Source organism: Anser anser (assembly GCF_964211835.1).
Source record: "Anser anser genome assembly, chromosome: 15".
NCBI lineage: Eukaryota > Metazoa > Chordata > Aves > Anseriformes > Anatidae > Anser > Anser anser.
In genome coordinates, this window is record NC_139736.1 from 8,131,571 (window position 1) to 8,146,789 (window position 15,219).

A 15,219-nucleotide genomic window follows, 5' to 3' on the forward strand; every position below is an offset into this window, starting at 1 on the left:
CAGATTGCGTTTTTCTGTCTTGAACAGTATGCTAATGAGCTAGTAAAAGTTCAGCAGAAGACAGAAAGGCTTGCAATTAAAAAAAAAAAAAGAGCACCCACAAAACCAAACACCCCCCATACCCCAAACCAGTAACACTGAGATGCTGCCTTCATGACTCTGCTCTCCTCTCCTACCAAATTTGGAACTCCACGAGTTGTTGTCTCTCTTTTTTACCTGTCATTCAGGAACCTGCCAAGCTGCTGCTCAGCAGTTGTGCCATATATTTCTCACTACCAACATGAATACAGATTTTTAGTACTATTAAACAGTAAAGAAGTGTTGGAGTTACTGTGAAATTTAAAGGGCACTCTCAGTAATACTGAGAAACCTCCAAAACCCTCATCTAGTAAAAGTTTCTGCCATGTGAATTGATACTGTTGTTATGAACAATATAACAGAAAGAGAATTTGATCCAATTGGTTTCAGTGCCCCCTCCCCCCAAATGATTTTTAATTACTAATTTCGTCTCTGTACATCTGATCCATAAATCTATTCAATAAAATTATATCAGTGTTTCTCTTGCAACTATTTCATCATAAAATGTGAAATACAACCAGAAATCTAAAACATGCCCATTAGTAACTAGTCTATCAGCATCCTTCTTTCATTGCAAAGTTAAGAGTATTTTAAAAGATAGTCTTAAGTAGCTGCTTACGCTATAATATTGAAGTAATCCTTATCTGACATTTGTTCCTCAAGTAAAAGTCGCAAATAATGTTGGATATGGATGATGTACATAGAGTTTGTTGCTGATATATCAACAAGTATAACCACCCTGTATAAGAAACATGTTATTTGTCAAAAGAACTTAATTACATTTTTTTAAAATCTTCACTGCACTCCTTAGCTCACCAAGAAAAGCATCTACTAGCTATGTATAAAAATAGATAAAGACAATCAATATAAGAAAAAATAATCTGCAGAACATCAGGTGAGTTTTTTTTTAAAAATAATAACAGAAAATTCTGTCTTCCTTAGGCTATACAGTAATCAGGGTACTGGCACATGTATTGCCGTATTGGCTGTTGAACCCTAAACAGCTCCTCTTTCTTCTCTGTACTTGAATATCCAGAACATGGCTGAAACATGTGGGTGTTATCCAACAAGAAGAGTTGTTGGATAGTCCATTGTTCTTTCTCCAACCATCATTCAACAAACATATAATCACTCAAAGATAAATGGGAAGTTTTCTCCCAGCAAGTCCGTGATAGACAGGCTGCTCAGGTATCGACTGATTGATGTTATCTGGTACACGTTACCTGTTTTGAAGAAAAGTATTAATGATGATCACCTTCAGTATAGTCATGTATGAGATTGTGCTTGTAGACACAATGCAGGATGGTCAGTGTTAACAGACGGGATACCTTGGGAGCAGTGGTTATGAAAAAAATCACAGATGTGATGGACAGTGAGTGGGACAAGAGTTCCCAACACAATACAGTCACCAGATGGGCTAATTCAGTCCTGGACAAATGAACAAGGAGATCTCTAGTAACAGAGGCCTCAGCTATTTTGTTGTCTGAATTCATATTCACATTCAAAGTTTGTAAACCTAACAGTAAGAGCATTTATGCAACTGATGTTGGATGGGAGACCTCTGGTAAAGACACAGACACAATGTAAATAAACACTGTTATTGTTACTATTATTATTGAGGACGATCCTCAGACAAAGTCAGGTAAAGACCTCAAAACACACGCAGGGAAGTTTTTTTTTTTTTTGGTATATCTACACTGACATTTGCATCTGGCACTTGAATGCACCTTACTAAGTGGTGGAGGCAGAAGGTAGTTGGTACGTTGAAATCCATCTTCTGGTAAGAATCCATAAGAGGATGTGCAGAAATACTCTGGTATAAATACTAATAGCATGAGTTGAAACCTGATGTTAACACTACATTTGGCCAGAAACATCAGGTTCTGTTTGTGTGTGATTTAAGACAGAACATGTCCCAAAGGCTTACTCCCTAGAAAACTCAAATTTAAGAGTCTCATCCTGTAAATTGCACGGTTTTCTTGACTGACAATCATTGGATTTAGTAAATTCACTAGATTATTAAATACAGGAGTATCAGCATCTGTTGTCAAACATGGATTGCTTGCACTGGTTGTATCTGCAATTGCCACTTCTACATATGATTGTTTTCTCCTCTGTGTTCCTGAGTGCTCACTTAGACAAAAACCAAAGGTTGACAAATGAGAATCATCACCAATATACAGAATACGACTGTCAGAATACGATACCTCTTTTCACAAACACTTCCCCATATTCTTCTGCTAGCAACGGACAGCCAGTCTATTCGTTTTTCATATATTCTTACCATTTTAGCAAGGAGTTTCTGTGGATAAAATATAGAAAATTTAAGCCAAAAATAAATAAATAAATAAGTAGATCTTTTATTGACAAATTTTTAATCCAGAAGTAACAAGACAGCATAGTAATGAAAAATATTAATAATTCTCATTAATTTTGACAGTAGCATTTTATTCTTAGTAAAGATTAGAGAATACAGTCTATGAGATAAGCATGAAACGATAAAAACCAACAAATGATCTGAAGTCTCTTCACTTCTTCAAAAAAAAAGTTTCAGAACAGTTATTGCAAGCTTACGATTTCTTCAACAGCATTTTTAGGCAGTGTTTGTAATAAAACAGATCATTTCAAATAAAAACATGTAATTCTTTAACACAATATCAATTTGAAGACATTGGGGCACTTTGACCAAACTCCACAGAATATGACCTTTGCAAGCATATGCATGCACTAACATGCATGAGGTCAAATCAATCTAGAAAAGGACATGAAATTCAGAAAACAACTACAACATTAACACAGTTTTGGTGCACAAAACACGAGTATCTACCAGGAATCAAGAAGTCAGATGCTGCTTTCATGTCAGCCAGTTAAACTTTACAGTCAGACCGCAAAATAGAGTTCTACAGATTTCTTATCCCTCCTCCATTTTAAAGGAATATTTGTCCTGCCTGGAAACATTCTCATAGCCCTTCCTCAGTGGAGTAGTATGGAAGAGAGCAAAGAGAAAAGAACAGACCACTCTATAACGTATCTTGACTACCAATATCCCCAGGCAGCTTCTATTTCATTAAACTTCTCCTACTCTCTGATGCTTTGCATTCTTACCAAGGAAGAAATTCTCAAGAATCACTACTGCCTGTAAGAATTCCAGCTGCCTTCACTGTGTTACCGGTATATATATCTCCACTTCTTCCACACTCACAAGAGTACTCAAAGATCTTCAATATCCCATACAGTGTAAACATTCTCCTGGCATGACAGTAGTTTTAAGACTACCTATATAGTAATATTGACCATGGAAAATATCTAAAAATCCTAATCTGAATCTAAAAATCCTAATCTAAATCCAAAAATCCCTGACCTAATAATGTTTTTAATTCATATACAAGCTTGAACAGAAAACTCTAGTAACAGCCTTGCTATCCTCTTGAAGAAAGTCTGACAACTGCCAACCAGGCTGAAGGCAAATGCAAAACTGGGTAAGTTTGTGCAGCCAGTTCAGAAACTTAAGGTGAATGTGAGGGATGTCGGAAAACACTGTACAAAGCAGCTGGAAGGAGGCAGAAGGAAAAAAGTAAGAAGACATGTTAGAGCATTGTCTTAGACATCAATCTTATCTGTTCTTCAGACTGAACACAATTCCAGTTGTGCTTAACACAAATGAAGAACACCTTTTGGAATAAAGAGCTACTATAACCTGAGGCAACACAATCAGTAATTAAATCTTTGGTGTCTGTCTAGAGGGAAGCTTTAAAAGAGAGCTTTACAAACAGTGTTGTAGATGGCGACACTGGTGAATTCAATAAGAACAGGGAAATTCCTGATTAAATTTTGTTTGCTGCTATAAATGCCTTTGTGCATAATCTTTCATATCATGCGACATCTCTTATTTCATGTAACAATCATCCACGCTTGCTGCTACACTAATTCCTAGAATGCTCTTCTTGTATGCCTCCAGTCCTTCTTGGCCTAGCCAGTAACAATTAGCCATTCTTTTTCATAAGACTTGTTTGACTTCCAAAGAGATAAAATAGGAATTTCTTTTTTAATTATTAAACTAAGATGAAATGGGATAGTTTTGTTAAAGCAAGGAAGAGTCCTCTATTCCACTGTATCCTTTCGTTGTAAAGGTTATAAGATTCATACATATGGTATGGGTAAAATAACGTGAACATGCCCTTATACACAGATCATAAAATGCACGTTGCTATATTTATGAGCAATAAATAAACTATGAGTTCACCAATGAACTCCTTCTCTCACTTACCCGTCTACCACATCAAGCTAGGTCCCAAGTCCAGCCAGATGACTGCAGACTTGCATGGACAGCTGTCTGCATGTGAATCCCTGCAGTACTTATGTAACATGAAAATTCACATGAAATAATTAGATGATAATCTAGCCCTGATGAAGCCATGTCACTACAGACAACTCACCTGATAGTTGTATAATACTGGCAGGTCAACATGGATATTTTTCATAGTTCCATCATGCCATTCAAACTGCATCATCACTTTCTAGAAGGATAAATAATACTTTGTGTGTTTACAGAACCCTATAGGCTGCACTAGCATGGAATTCCTTCCTGAATTATTCTTAAGAATAATATAAGCATCTGGTTTGAATACACAACTCCAATTTCATTTAAAGCCTGAAGAATTTCATTATCTTGTAAAGCACCAATTTAGTTGGAAAAATAAAGCAGTAGAAAGAAAAAAACAATTTTAAAAAGAAGAAGAAACAGGTCCCCATCACTTGCCTCATGTAGAGTTGATGATACTGTTTTTTGAAGAATAGGTACAAATTCTTCCACAGGAGAGAAAGCATTGGGAGCCAAAACTTGATAAAGGTTTAACTTCTTAGCTATAGCAAGGAACAAAGAAATTAAATAAAACATGTTCTCCGTCTTTAATTCCTGTTTCATACCTGTTAAGCTTTCCTTTCTGTGCTACCTTTCAATCCATTTGTCTTTAACCAGTCTGTTGAGGTTTTGGCCAGGAAGCATGGTGTTTGAATAACTAATGGTCCTTCATGCTTTGGAGGCTTTGGTAGGAAGCTGGAAGTTGCTGTATTTGCAAATTCTGTGGAAACCTAAAATGGATTTTAAGAAAAACTCTTGCAAGTTTTAGTATACTTTTTTCTCCACCTTAATCCTCAATATCCAGCATACAATATTTGTTTTACTTTTGCTCACTGGAGTGCTGAGATTTCAATAATCAAAATACTTCAAAACTTGCTACCATTGGTCCTCCTAGAAATAGATTTTGTGGGACAGTGCTCCATTAAATTCACTTTATTGGCCACAATGCAAAAATCCACAGGGGAAATGAAAACATCATGGTCGTATGTACTGACTGGAAAGTAGCCAGTCGTTTCTCTAAGACAAGGCAGAAAAAGATCTTCATTATACACACACCGAATTATTCTCCATTTCCTACTTGCTCTAAGCATAGAGTCAAAGTGAAACATATTCTACTTCCATTCACACCAATGGAAACAAGTCAACAAACTCCTGTAGGGCATTAGAACTCTTACTTAAAAATGGGTAAGAGACCTTGCTTTTAAGAGTGGATGGAAGTTTGTGGAGATGCTTTTTCATGCATTTTCATGCTTTTTCATGGCTTTAGGTGACCAGCCATATGGAAGTTTGTGGAGATGCTTTTTCATGCATTTTCATGCTTTTTCATGGCTTTAGGTGACCAGCCATACAAGGGCACCTGATGGAAAATTTCACTCCCTATTTAAAAGCAAACTTGTCCACTTTACACAATTGCCTTCACACAATAGTGACAGAGAATAGACTATTTGGTTAATATAAAAATTCCTCCACAGCCATAGATTTGTAGAACAGTGCTGCCAAATTTTTAGCATAAAAGATTGGCAATCATATGTGAACTCGGCAAATTTCTAAAATTCCAGGCTTATGGACGTACAGAGATGAGAGTTAGGCAAAAGAGAGATGCATATTTCCATTTATGACCATCTGCACAGGGTGAAAGAAAGATACGAGTAAATAACCTATCAGAACAAAGCAGAACTAGAAATTCTCCAAACACTCCATAAAAAGAGGAAAAATCACAGGAGATTCTTTTACTTTCTCATCCAAAGTTCATCAAGAGCACTTTGAATTTATTTTATTGAAGAAAAGACATTTTGGAAAACATCTAGCAAAATGTCTCCTTTGCTAGTTTTGGCCTTGCTTTGCTCTTCCAATGGATGACCAAAATATAATACCTACGCTTTACTTATCACAATATCCAACTAACCACATACTTTTCTTTTTTCATATTGTGAACGCTAAGAAATTCTACCTCTGATACTTCAAAGCACATTTGAAAACAAAATATATACACATACATCTGCTATTCTACTGGTAAGCAAGCCACCAATTCGCCTTTGAAAGTTTTGTTTGATACTCTTGAGCAGGTCCTTAGCCTTCTGGGATTCTTGAAGTAGCAGATTAAGATCACTACTATCAGAAATCTGTATATATGAAAAAAAGGGGGAGAAAATAAGTTAACTACTATTCAAACACCAGCTAAGCACAGCTTTCTTATTTAATGGATATGCGTCCATATAGGACTGCCTGGCATTGCAGAATAGAACATAAATGTACCCAACACACTACATATAGAAGTTATTAAAAAAAATATATCATTTGATTATTGTTTTGAGTCAGTGTACAATAAACCCATCACTAGTTTCATCTCATCCATCAGCTTTGAGTCAGTGAGAAATATTTGCAATTTACAAGAACATTTTCAGTATTTTCAGTCACAGAAAGAATTAACCACAGGTTTATTGACCACATCCTCAGCACTTGTCAGACCAAGAATTTTGGAACCAGGTATTGCTATAAACTTATATGCAGATGATAAGTAGTTTACCTTCTTAGAGTAAAGAATCATCAAATAGATGAGAGAAAAATCCTTCACCTCTCTGGCTGTCACCTACCTCCCCCTTTGAAGAGTAGCAATGATAACGGCCTCTTATAAGTTCTGCAAGGTTCTTTAGAACTGCCTACATATATAAATAGGAAGAAAAATAATTACTTCAATTTGGTAATCTCTTTTGATAACATGGGTTGTTAGTATTCAATTCTCAACTAGAGATAGAGAAGAAATCTTTAAGATACATGTAGTGAGAAAGCCAAAGAGGTAAGATGTTTCCATTGCTTTTTAAAATAGGAGATGTTTTCACTTCTACTTTAAGAGCATGGCTGAAAAACTCAGTAAAGACATTTACAAAACAGGTAATAAGGAGCAATTTCATTCAGTGTGCTTATTCACAAGTTTATTCATTGCATTAAAATGCCAGTTACTTCCTTTGAAAGCAGGCTTGTGCTAGTCAGATCAAAGGTATATCACTGAAGTCAAGAAGTATAAATATTAGGCTTTGCTTCCTCTGCCCACATTTACTTCTTAAATCCTATGCTGTTTTATTTTCACATCATGGCTTTGTATGAACCAAGATGAATAAAAAGATGCTCCAAACAAGTTACTTCATTTGTGCAAATCTGCTCTGAAAAAAATACAACTCTAGATCAGGAAGTCTTTAATGAGTAGTTTAGCATCTCCACAAAGTATATGAGAGAAGACACTGCAGCTGGATAGGAAATAAATGAAAGGACACTGGAGGAAGTGAGTATCAACACAATTACTTACAAGAGCAGTGGGACTGCTGCAATCATATATAACAACATGAGCCAGAAGTTTTCTCCCCAGCATACATTGCTGAGCATAGTCAGCCAGTATTTCCAAAGGCTGATTAGTGCTGATGTTGATAAATAAATAAACCAGGAGGAAAAAAATAAAAAGATCTTAGCAATGACGGTAATGAAACAGGGTGGGGGGAAAGGCCATACTGTAGAAGAAAGGGAAGACAACAGTAAGGGGAAAGAAATTTGACCTCCCCTTCCCCTTTCAACAATTACTGAGGTACAACTACTGGAGTTTGAGTCTGTCCTGAAAATCTGAATGTTAATAAAAGCACTAGGATTCTCTTTTGCTTCATAACGACCTGTGGATGAATAAGTTCTAAGTTGTTTGTCGCTAGCCATGGAAGCTAAAAATCAGGAATTATGTTTTTGCCCCTTCAACAAACTTCAACAGAAAAGTCTTCAACACAGATCTTCAAGTGTATGTACCTAAGGATGTCCACTGCCTTCCAAAGGCACCAAATAAAGCAAAACTTTGCTTTGTGATTAGAATTTTCTGACCCCCCACAGCTTTCATTCCTGGAATTTTGGTGGCTCTCCATGGCTCATAAAAGCCTTTCCTTCCAGCTACATTTCTGCCAGGGACAGAAATTATGGAAATTTTCACTTCCACATACTATAAACTTCTGCTTTCAACATGTTCAAAGCAGACCCAAGCAAAACTTGGAATCTTTTAAATGAGCACTTTGTATTCAGTAAATTAGCTGAAATGTAATCTCAGTAAACCTTAAATATCCAACTTGCCAAGCTTACACCACCCCTTTTTTGCACTTTTAAAATAAATACAATGTATAAATACGGAGTACAGTAAAAATCCCAGAACCCTTACTGCAGCCTTTTTCTTGTAATCATGGCTCCAGTACTGCAAGTTTTCAAATGACAACAGTAGAACTGAAGAATTCAGTCCATAATTTACATAATCTCAGCAGTGCTTGTTGACTGGTTTCTTTTAATTAACCAGACATTTCAAGTTTTCCACCAGCACCACTAAGACCACAGAGTGAAGACTACCTTCCAAAGTTTAATGCTATTTTACAGCAAAATATAGCTACTCATCTAATCTCAGAAGTGCGGACCCTTTCAGTGAGATCTGCTGAAGAATTTTTATTGATGTAACACTAGAGCTAACAGACTCTCGGAAGATTACTGCATTAGCTAATCTGCAAATGAAAAAAGTAACTTCGTATTAGAAGAGATGAGATTTGTAAATAGCAAAAGTGGGAAGAACTAAAGAAATTCAGTGGTACCAACTTAAAAGATGTAAGACTTGAAACTTAAATTTTCTATTTATTTTTGTATCAAGTTCATATTCTTGTACTGATTCTGTATCCAAGTTAAAACTGGTTGTTAGAACAAATAATGGACTTACCAGCTTCCTACGATAATAACCAGAGAATTCAGCTCTTTCATTGTAAGGACATGTTTTAAGGCTTTCAGTAAATTGCAGCCTCCACCAGGGGCCAGCTGCTGTACCCACTGTCTTGCTTCACGTAGCCTATAGGAGGAAAAAAAAATGAAAAAAAAATATGCACACTCAATCTGCAGATGCTGAATAAAATAGACCATGAAGATTACTACAAACCACAGGGGCTGCTAAGACATTTTATACATGAACAATCAGTGTGAAATCACTAACTGCACTTCAAATTCATTCTTTTTTCCTCTTACGAATCACAACAGGCACAAGATGATGAACACTAATTATTATCTCCAGGAGACTGCTTTAATTACACAAAGACATTGTCTGAAACACCTTTATTTTACAGAGAAACTAACTTACTTACACATGAACATTGATGGTTTTTGGACTCTCCCACAGAGGTGAAATTTCTGTACCAAATGAGAGGCAATACAATTGCTTCTTATAACACAGCTGTTCATCTATTAAACACTAATAAATACAAAGTTTATTAATACATTACTATCCATGCTGCTACTAGTAGTTATTATGTAAAAGAATAAAAAGAGAAATTTACTAAAAATAGTTGCAGTAATGTTTTCAGCTCCTGCAGAGAAAAGCTTCCAAAGGAAGTCATACAGATTAAAGTATTTCCTAAGGAGTACTCAAACAAAACCTGCAAACTTACGGTAAACCAGCCAATTTGTTAATGAAGGCAGGGAACATTTGTTCTACTGATATTATTTTTTTCTCTTCAGTTGATGTGCATATGAAACAGAACATACTGATCTAGAAGGGGCATGCTCACCCACCAATAAATTACAAAAATGTTGAATACATATTCATGGATAGGGCTAAACAACAGACGAGGCATTAGGGCTAAGCCAAGCAAACTTGAGTTTTCTTAAAGCAGCTTCATTTAAAATGCACAAATGAAAAATGCAGAAAATACAAATCAATTTTAAATAATTCCTGATTGCAGTAAATAAAGTTCTACAAAGTTTCAAAATTAGAGCAAAACAGCTACGTGATACATTCCTTACTGTAAAAGTTTTATAAAAGAAAAGGGCACAATAAAGGACAAGTTTATTTGGGGACTTTGGGAAGCAATTAACTCACCAAATTTTTGACCAAAATTGTGATGTGCATCTTGTTTTGACAAAACATACAGGCATAAAAAACCTACACTTAATATACATAGCTTTGTGTACAACTTGGTTCTAGCTCTTAAGTTGTTTCTGTTAGACAAGTTTAGAATGATAGAGACTGCTGGTACAAGCACTGAGAAACTGCTAAAAGTTGGTATTATTATTATAGTAGGCAACGTCTAGAACCAAACAAACTCCAGTAACAAAAACTGTAATTCCAAAGATGTTTAAATATACTTCTTACAACAGAAAACTTCCACTGTATTGTACACTATGAATTCAAGCAGATTTTTCTTCCCCTTAGTTCTTTACTTGTAGTTATTCCGAGGCTTGATTATCATGTTATAATAGCCGAAGTCTGCTTTGCTATTACTTACCAAAAGGTCTTTCTGAAAATCCAGTAGTCGAGGTCTGTAGTTCATATCAGACACATCAACCACAAGTCCAACTTTGGTTCCTTTTACAAGGCCAAACACCTTGAACAAGAAAAGTCACTGTAAATATTAAGCTTACCTAAAGTTCAAAAATGTTTCTGTTTGTTCCGTACAATGCCATGGTAAATTCAAACACTACGTATTTATTTTCACTTTAAGCTCTCTAGCACAAAAATGAGATGGCGACAAAGACAAGAAAACAGGAGAGTACTGCTGGCTCACAGTTTATCCTTATCAGTGAGTCATATTGCCTCCCTTGCAAGACAATGTATTCATCGTTTGGGACAATAAAATCAGGACTTTGTGTATAGCTTCTTGGTCAGATTAAATCAAGCCATGTTGTGGAAGCTGGATTTTGGGATGCTGCTTGTTTCCCTGTCCTCTCTGAGAGGGAGTTATGTCTTTACCCATTTTTGACCATTAGCACTGCTAGGCACAGTAAGTGATTAACCAGCTGTGCAACAGAGGACACACTTGACCGAAAGACAGCTGCGTTCCAGTCAGAAGTTAAGCTCCCCTTCATCTGCTTCTGTTTAAATGGTACTGAGAGGCCCTGATTAAGATTGCTAAAAGAAAGACTAAATCTAGAAAGCAAAAAACCCACATATCAATGAAAGATCAACAAAAGTAATAAATTGTTGGGATAAGTAGCGCTGCATACAACATGAAACAGTAAATAATGAAAATACATAACATTTCTGGAAGCCACTTTTCACTAGTATTCAAAGGTTAATTTATTCTTTAATACTATAAAGAGTTCCCTTCTAAAAATATCCTGCAAAGTTAGTTACCTTTCTGCTGTCCTTCAACAGCCACTGAATTCGCTGCTGATATAGTTCAATCACCCTGACAAAAGGCATAGCACAGCTTTAGCCAAGACATTTTTTTGCATTCTGTATCAATGTAATATTGCACAATTTGTCTTTATCATGTCCTTTTTCTTGCAGATGCAAAATCACGTTTTGAAAATACTGTTTTCAGTATTTATACAAATAGTGGTTGCAGGGCTAACCATTTAAATACCCTTCCCTAAAGTTGCTTAATTGACTAACGTAGCTGGCTGAAAAAATGGATCACTGAAATGTTTTCTTATCAGTTTTATTATTTATTTATTCATTTTTTTTTCTACTGAGAGGAAGGAGAGCTGTGTTCACCATGTGTATGCATGAAGAAAAAAAGTTCAGGCAAAACTGAGCTAGTTCATCACACATAGCTTATTGCCAGGAGATATATTTAATACAAACTACACGATTGTTTAAACTGTTTAAGACACTCGTGAAATACAACTTTGTGATCGGAAGGCAGCACGTTCACTGAAGTTCTGGACTAAATGCAGCACAACTTTCAGCAATTTAATTTTAAAATAGGCATAAACTGAGGTAAAACAAAATACTTGCTGTCCCCAAACATTGCTTTATGTGAACCAACTTATTTTTAACACCTAGCGCATTGTTTTAACTATTTGGAGAATAAAAGGTTTCAATCAGCACTTCAAAGTAGGAAAAAATCTTTGCCTTGAAACATGAAAGCTACTTTTTTTAACCAGATTTGCTGACACTTTGGTTAGATGGCAGAGTACTGAAGAGGGACCTTCTGAAGATTCAGGATCTTCACGACTGACATAGCGAGGTATGCTGAAGTAATGGCACTCCTAGGCACAGTCTAACAAGTATTGTGAAGACTAGCAAAAATATTACTGTACAGCTTATTGAACCTATTCATTGAATGTCTTCCTCAATTTAAGTTTTCTTCATTTTATACATTTAAAATTCATTTGGTTGTTAACAATTTTCTAAGTATCTGCTACACAGGCTTTTTCCCTCCTGGTTCCAATTCAAACTACTTTCAACATTCCATTCCTTGAACAGAAAACTGAGCAATACTGCCTTTCATAACTACATACATGATTTGAAACTACTGTAAGTTGCAATAAACACAACACACATATATATAGTATTACCTGCGAAAAGTCAACAATTCACGAGCTGCCTTTCTAAAATCAGCTTCCTGCTTCAGTTCAAAACCTGATTGATAGACATATTCCCCCCCTCAAATAAAAAACCTCAGCTATACTGACACATAATCATCGCCTGCCTTGAATCTCAGCAGAAGGGATTTAATACTGATTTAATTCCCAGAGATAACAAATTAGGATTGAAGAAAGTACCTGTAAACACCTAAAGAAGAACAGGGATAAGGTATCAGTTAGTATCAAAATTATCAACAAGATCAAAACTTACTCAGAAAGTCTGGACTCAAAATTGGTAACAGTCTCTTCTGTAAACTCTATCTCTTCAACACCGTTTCTTGAATTCCTGGAACACTACGCATAATTAGCATCAGACACACACAGAAATCAGGACTAATTAAAGGGCAACATTGTACTTACAAAATAATATTGCCTTCATTCACCAGATGTTCTAATGTTAATTGCAAGGATTCTAAACTGTAGTTTCTTAGCCATTCTTCTGTGGTTTGTACCTTTTTTGACTGTATTTTCTTCATTTCTACTCTCTATAAATCAATTAAGAAAAAAATAAATGCAGTAGAAAAAATGAAATGTGCTGTTCAAATGCAACAAACATCTAAGTTCCAAGGACGGCTGCTGTGAGGCTGTACATAGTCAAAAACAATGTAATTGTAGGTAGTGCTACACAGCTACATTCAACAACCAGTAAATTTTAGGACAAGGGATAGCAAAAATACTCTGCAGTTGGGATAGGCCTACTACCTTATCTGTATTAAATATACACTAAGAAAAATAGGGCTGGAAAGCTCAGTGTTACCAGCGCGACTGAGTCAACATAGTCCAATATAACACAGTTAGTACACTATCTTGAATCTGGGATACAAAGTAAAAGAAGGTTTCAGAATACTCCAGATTGAGAGCTAAAGGAAAGAAAGAGTTTGGAGGAGGTAAGAAGGAAGACAAGAAATAGTTCAGCAAAAGAAATAAAAGAATATACCCTTGTGATTAACCAGAAAGGGAGAAAAATTAAGCATCTCCAACACCTGCCTCACAGATTCTGAAGGGGTATATACTGTCTTCCATTTTTCTAAAGAAAAACAGAGCAGCAACTTTCAATTTACTTTTATCATTTTGCCTGACCTGTTCACATACCGATTCATCTCTGCAGAAAAACGTCATGTGGACTCATGACTTTCGTGACTTTATCTATCACATTATCTGTATATATATGCCAATATATTCAAGGAGACGCATCAGTTGTATGTCAGTTTATTTATTCCACACTCTGTATTTATAGTGTGTGTGTTACTTCTCTAGTTGTTCCATTTAGCAGGAAAACTTGCCTACCAGCAGATCTTGTGTCTCATTAATATGCATTTCCAGCAATCCATTATCCAGTCCTAGATCGGACAGAGTAAAATCTTGCCATGGTGGATGATCACGCTGTACACTGGATTTTGTGGTCACACTACAAGACAATGAATTTTATGGGATGACTTAATTACCAATAATATTCTTGTACTGACACACAGCCTTTTAAAGTTTTTAATGTGGGAAGTGTTTTTATATTTTGCCATTTGTTTACACACTCCATTTGATATCTGATAAGTGTTTTGGAGGGATATACTGCATAGTTTATACAAGCTACGATTATTTTCTCTATATATACTTATGAAATCCCAATAGAATTTTGTAACAGTACCCTTACCCAACGTTTTCCAAAAACTGATCATTGTCCAACAATTGTGCCATTTTCCTGACGTGTGTTTATTCATTATATGAACAGACTTAGCCTTTAAAAAAAAAAGACAAGAGAAAATATTACAGTAAAATGCTTAAAATATACTATTCACAAAACATTGACAGCAACTTTTATATAATAATTACATTGCACGTAGGACAACAGAAAATTTAAAAGCAGTTGCAAAGAGGAGTCACAATTATCCATCTATAGAAAACGCATTTAGAAAATACTCTGGAATAGTTATTTGTTCAGGGGCTTTATGAAGTTAATTATATGTATGCACAGCTGCTGGGAGACAAGCGATACAGCTCAAGCAGAAAAAAATTACCAAAAGCAAAAGCCAGGGCTCTGCAGGTGAGCGTGAGCTGCAGGGACAAGAGGCAAGGAGCGGGCTGTGAGGCACAGACGTGAGTTGGGGGAGTTAGGTTGACAAAACTGGCACAGGACGGTCACAGAACCACCATCATAAAACCATCTAGGCTGGAAGTGGTCTTCAAGATCACCGAGTCCAACCATCAGTCTGACCTGTTGAGGCCTATCGCTGTTTTTTCACTTCACCGGGCTCTTCCAGCTCACCCCGTCCCAGCAGGTTCCAGAGAACCCCCTCCCCAACACCTCCTCTCACCACGGGCGGGAGAAAGGCCCCCTCAGCGCCCCCACCGGCCCGTTCCCTCCAGCACCTCCCCCCACCTCACGGGGACGGCTCTCCAGCCCCTTATCCCTCCTCCCC

At 36.3% G+C, this 15,219-nt stretch overlaps 1 protein-coding gene across 27 annotated transcripts in view; it reads right to left on the bottom strand.

The window, feature by feature from the left end:
* Positions 1–15,219, bottom strand: part of VWA3A (von Willebrand factor A domain containing 3A) — a 44,144-nt gene that overhangs the window by 28,685 nt on the left and 240 nt on the right. For 21 of the 27 annotated variants that reach the window (XM_083800320.1, XM_083800309.1, XM_083800323.1 and 18 more), the window contains exons 2-17: positions 14,454–14,538; positions 14,093–14,213; positions 13,166–13,290; positions 13,017–13,091; positions 11,568–11,622; positions 10,720–10,818; positions 9,580–9,686; positions 9,165–9,290; positions 7,743–7,851; positions 7,033–7,098; positions 6,436–6,561; positions 5,031–5,169; positions 4,838–4,941; positions 4,515–4,595; positions 2,286–2,380; positions 698–817 (exon numbers count right to left, since the gene is read on the bottom strand). In XM_083800320.1, the coding sequence (XP_083656446.1) occupies positions 698–817; positions 2,286–2,380; positions 4,515–4,595; positions 4,838–4,941; positions 5,031–5,169; positions 6,436–6,561; positions 7,033–7,098; positions 7,743–7,851; positions 9,165–9,290; positions 9,580–9,686; positions 10,720–10,818; positions 11,568–11,622; positions 13,017–13,091; positions 13,166–13,290; positions 14,093–14,213; positions 14,454–14,497 (1,592 nt within the window). In that variant the 5' untranslated portion in view covers positions 14,498–14,538. Of the gene's footprint in view, positions 1–697; positions 818–2,285; positions 2,381–4,514; positions 4,596–4,837; positions 4,942–5,030; positions 5,170–6,435; positions 6,562–7,032; positions 7,099–7,742; positions 7,852–9,164; positions 9,291–9,579; positions 9,687–10,719; positions 10,819–11,567; positions 11,623–13,016; positions 13,092–13,165; positions 13,291–14,092; positions 14,214–14,453; positions 14,539–14,817; positions 15,214–15,219 lie in introns of those variants that run through there. The other 6 variants (XM_083800312.1, XM_083800311.1, XM_083800325.1 and 3 more) reach the window with 6 other exon arrangements.